Source organism: Meleagris gallopavo, chromosome 6 (assembly GCF_000146605.3).
Source record: "Meleagris gallopavo isolate NT-WF06-2002-E0010 breed Aviagen turkey brand Nicholas breeding stock chromosome 6, Turkey_5.1, whole genome shotgun sequence".
NCBI classification, from domain to species: Eukaryota; Metazoa; Chordata; class Aves; order Galliformes; family Phasianidae; genus Meleagris; species Meleagris gallopavo.
Genome location: NC_015016.2, coordinates 49,698,790 through 49,703,291, shown reverse-complemented (window position 1 = coordinate 49,703,291; position 4,502 = coordinate 49,698,790). Strand labels below are relative to the sequence as shown.

The 4,502-nt window shown below is 44.7% G+C and overlaps 1 protein-coding gene across 1 annotated transcript; it reads left to right on the top strand.

Annotated features, from left to right (window-relative positions):
* Nucleotides 1–650: 650 nt before the first annotated feature.
* C6H7orf25 (chromosome 6 C7orf25 homolog) lies at nucleotides 651–3,807 on the top strand. The gene is made up of 2 exons (XM_003207328.4): nucleotides 651–778; nucleotides 2,242–3,807. Exon 2 carries the CDS (start codon nucleotides 2,258–2,260, stop codon nucleotides 3,521–3,523), a length of 1,266 nt encoding a protein of 421 aa, XP_003207376.1. The 5' UTR covers nucleotides 651–778; nucleotides 2,242–2,257; the 3' UTR covers nucleotides 3,524–3,807.
* The last annotated feature ends 695 nt before the right edge of the window (nucleotides 3,808–4,502 follow it).

Here is a 4,502-nt window from a genome sequence, read left to right as displayed (position 1 = left end):
TGCCCGGCGTCCGGGTAAACACGGAAGGGCCGGGAGCTGGCGCTGAGCGCGCCTTGCCCGCGCTCAAAATGGCGCCACGCTCACGTGATGGCGGCGGAGGGGAGAGGAGCTCGGCTCGGGGCTGCGCGCGAGTGGCCTGGAGTGGCGTCTTCGGCTGGGCGGGGCTGGGGGCTGCGATAGCAGCTGGGTTGAGGGGGGGTTTGTCCTCGTTTACGGAAGTGCTGCCTCTGCGGGCGTTTTGTGGTTAACGTTGGGGTCCCCCAGCTGTGTCACACTGAAAAGCTGGGCTGGGTTGGTGGGCTTATTTTCCTGTAAGAGCTTGAACTGGGCTTCATCCTGAAGTTTTACTGCTCTTGTAAAAGTTGGAGCCGCTGTGGGGAGAGGTCCCGAAGTAGTAACTACAAGGTTTTACTCTTTACGTACGAGAATAATCCTTGGCTTCCTGCTGGAAGTATATAATGAACTGCCATCACTGTAATAACTGCCGAACATCAGCCGCTGTGGGATGTGATGTGGCACTGCCTGACCCAGCGCCCTGCCTGCCCTCACAGGTGGTTCATGGAAGCTGAGCTCAGAGAAGGCACTGCACATGGGGCAGACCTCCACTCAGCCTCGTGGCTGTTTAAAGGTCTTAAAGTTTTCCTCCTTCTTAGTAATTGGGTGAGCAGTAGCTTGCAAGCACCCTGCAGAACCACGTGTGGCTATGAAAAGGCGAGAGCTGGAGGTGGTGGGAGGTGGATGTACCTTCACAGAGGCACTGAAGCATTGCTGCAGAAGTGTGAGTTTCTTGTTCTGACTGAGGAACCTTGAAGGTGCAATTTTGGAATGCTAGGAGGTTAAATACTCTGTACTGATACTGAGAGCCAAAAGTGAATCAGAGTTCTCCTGTCCTGGCACTGATAGGAGGAAGATTCACTTTGGGCAGTGAAGGGATTGGTGCTTGAACCTGCCTGGTTGGGATTTTGAGAGGAAGGATAAAGTTTGTTGGCATCTTCTGACCCTGAAAAGAGTGAATAAGGCATGATGGAAGATTTTAGACAGTGGTTGACAAGAAAGGAAAGATTTTGGTAATGTTAAGAATTTACTGAGCCAGTAGGAGTTAATAATAACTGTGTTTGAATTGTGTATAATGAAGTCAGGTTCCAGAGTAGTAATGACAGAGTCTTTTGTAGGACTGAGACTGTATCATTTTTCACATTTTTGACTGAAATTATATTTGTTTTGCCTTTTGATCCTAGTTTTCTTCAAAGTGCAGTTCAGATAAAAATCACAGGAGCATCTGTTTATACGCATAGTTGGGAGTGAAAATGGATGAATTTCACTCTCCATAGTGGCAATTTACTGAGTGTCTTTAAAAATTGTGTTTTTGATGTGATACTGAATTGTACATTTTTCAAATCATTCAGTTAAGCAGTTCCTACTGTTATGTTCAGGGAGATATACTAAGTAGTGTAGATGCAGAGGAATGTGTTTGTCTGATGCTGCACAATAAATCTCTAGTGAACCTGCTTTAGCAGGGAGATTGGACTTTTGATGAGGTCCCTTCCAACCCCTACAATTCTGTGATTTTTGTGATGAAGCTAGAGAACATAGAGATTTCCAAATCTTCCTGACCCTGGAATTATAATTTGTCACAATGCTGTGTAATGTTGAAATTTACCCAGAGGGGTGTTAGTAGCTTATTCAGGGGATTATATAGTGTAAGTTGGAGAGGACAGAGGTATGCTATTCAGAATTGTAAGATATAATGGGCGTTTTCTACGCTATATTAAATAACAGTGATTTATGTATATCTGTAAGCGTGGTAGATGACTAATATTATAATGATAGTGTGGTCTGAGGGAGGGGAAACATTTGCATATGGAGGATTTCTAATTTTGCTCTGAATGGCAACAACAATGGAAATGAACTTTGGGAGCTGAGATCTCTTTAGATGACTGGCTCTGCGAGGGACTCAGATGTGAGTGAAAAGATGCACACCCTTGCAAGGTGTCTGTGGACACTTGAGGCTGTTATTCTTCCTTGCTGAGAACTGGAATCTTGGGCTTTAGGCTGTGTCATCAAAGGTGAAGGCTTTGGTGGGGCTTGTGTGGAGGTTTCTGAGGCTTGTGCTTTACAGTACAGGCAGCTGTTCCACCAAATCTACTACAGAGTTCTGATGTGTACTGTTGCAGTGGCCTTTTGACTGTCCTTATTCTTAGCTGTGTCCTAACAGTCTTCTCCTTTTCTTTCATCTAATAGGAATAATGTTTCCAACATGTCTGTGCAGACACTGCTTTGTGAAAGAATTGCCGTTGCCAAAGAACTGATCAAGAGAGCAGAAGCCCTTTCCAAGTTCCAGAAAAGGAGAATAGAAGGTGGGGCAAAACTATGTGGCAAACTGAAGGCCGAGTTAAACTTCTTACACAAAGTGGAGTCGGGGAAGATGGTCATTAAAGAATCTCATCTGCAGAGTACAAACCTCACCCATCTCCAAGCCATTATCCAGTCAGCAGAGAACCTGGAGGATGTTGTCAGTGTCCTCCAAGTCTTTTCTTATGAGGACAGGTTTGGAAACAGACAGACGCTGGTGGTAGACGTTGTAGCAAATGGAGGTCACACGTGGGTGAAGGCCATTGGTCGGAAGGCTGAAGCCCTGCATAATATCTGGCTGGGAAGGGGCCAGTATGGTGACAAAAGTGTCATTGAGCAGGCTGAAGACTTCCTGCAGGCAAGCTGTCAACAGCCAGTGGAGTATAGCAATCCCCACATAATATTTGCCTTCTACAACAGCGTGTCCAGTCCTATGGCAGAGAGACTTAAGGAGATGGGGATATCTGTGCGAGGAGATGTTGTTGCAGTGAACTCTCTAGTAGAACCATCTGTGGAAAACCAGCACCTAAGTGCCAGTGAATCAGATGAAGAAGACCTTGAACTGCAGGTCACCAGAGTAGATCGGGAGAATTTAGTGACCAGCATTGCTTTTCCTACACAGATCAAAGTAAATGTGTGCAATAGAGTGAACTTAGACATCACTACATTAATAACCTATGTCTCTGCTCTGAGTTATGGTGGCTGCTACTTCATCTTCAAAGAAAAAGTGCTAACAGAGCAAGCGGCTCAAGAAAGGAGAGAGAGAGTCCTGCCTCAGCTGGAGGAGTTCATGGAGGGGAAGGAGCTCTTTGCATGTGAATCTGCTGTCAGAGATTTTCAGTCAATCTTGGAAACGCTGGGAGGGCCTGGGGAGAAAGAGAGAGCTGCATTGCTTGTTAAAAGAATTAATGTGGTCGCAGATCAGCCATCTGATCGTGCCTTACGACTAGTGGCTAGTTCAAAAATCAACAGTCGTTCTCTAACAATTTTTGGGACAGGAGACACTTTAAAAGCCATCACCATGACTGCAAATAGTGGTTTTGTGAGGGCAGCTGCTAACCAAGGCGTCAAGTTCAGTGTTTTTGTTCATCAGCCAAGAGCACTGACAGAAAGCAAAGAATCTGTTGCCACACCTTTACCAAAGAGCTGCCTACGTGATAATGGATTGTAATTTGTTAAAGGAATTAATCTCTGAATATTGCTGATCTTTCAGTGGAAACAACTGGAGAAAAAAGAGAGTCATAGCGATACATTTTCTGATTGTGTAACAGTGAGAACAGTAACTGGAGCAATGGAAGGGTTCCCCAGGAGACTTACATTGTCTTTATTCAGTTTTTGTTTTTTGTTCAACTGCTAATTTATTCAATAAAGTAATAAGATTTCCTTGAAAATCATTAACTGTTACAGTATATTAATTGTATCCATCCCTATTAAAACATTCAGTTACAGCACACAGATCCCTGTCTTTTTTTTGTAATGGGGAGCCCAGATCTAGATGCAGTACTCCAGGTGAGGCCTGACCAGGGCAGAGTAAGGGGGGAGGATCACCTCCCTTGACCTGGTAACCACAGTCATTTTAATGCACCCCCGGATCCCGTTGGTTTTCTGGGCCAACAGGGCTCACTACCTTGTGAATAGATGTGGCAGAGGCCATCTGGAGCATACGGAAGAACCGTGTGTCTCTTTAAGTGTTATGTTTGGTATTAGAAGTCCTGAAAGAAGGTACAAGAAAATAAACAATAAGTTGATTTTTGCTTTTACAGCTAAGGTCCAAAGGACAGTTTACTGTTCATCATGGATTAATCTGTTTTGCATTCTTGATGGATATGCCTTAAGCTAAGTACATGACATCAGTATTCTCTTGGACACCCCCTAAAGAGGTTTCTCCAAACCACAGATTTATGTGCTGATGGAGAGGGAGGGCAGTGACTTGTGTTATTACAAGGTAGGTGACCCAAATGTGGTGACAGGTAGTAACCTCTGCAGAATCTGGATTAGAAGCAGTGGCACTGTCTGCAGTAGTTCATAGAATCATAGAATCATCATCAATAACACAGAGACGTTTTCTTTTTTTGCAAATATTTTATTGTCTCTAAAAGCAGTCCAAGATCACTGATGGGCTTCCAAGCCCCGAGCCGTGCTCAGCACCG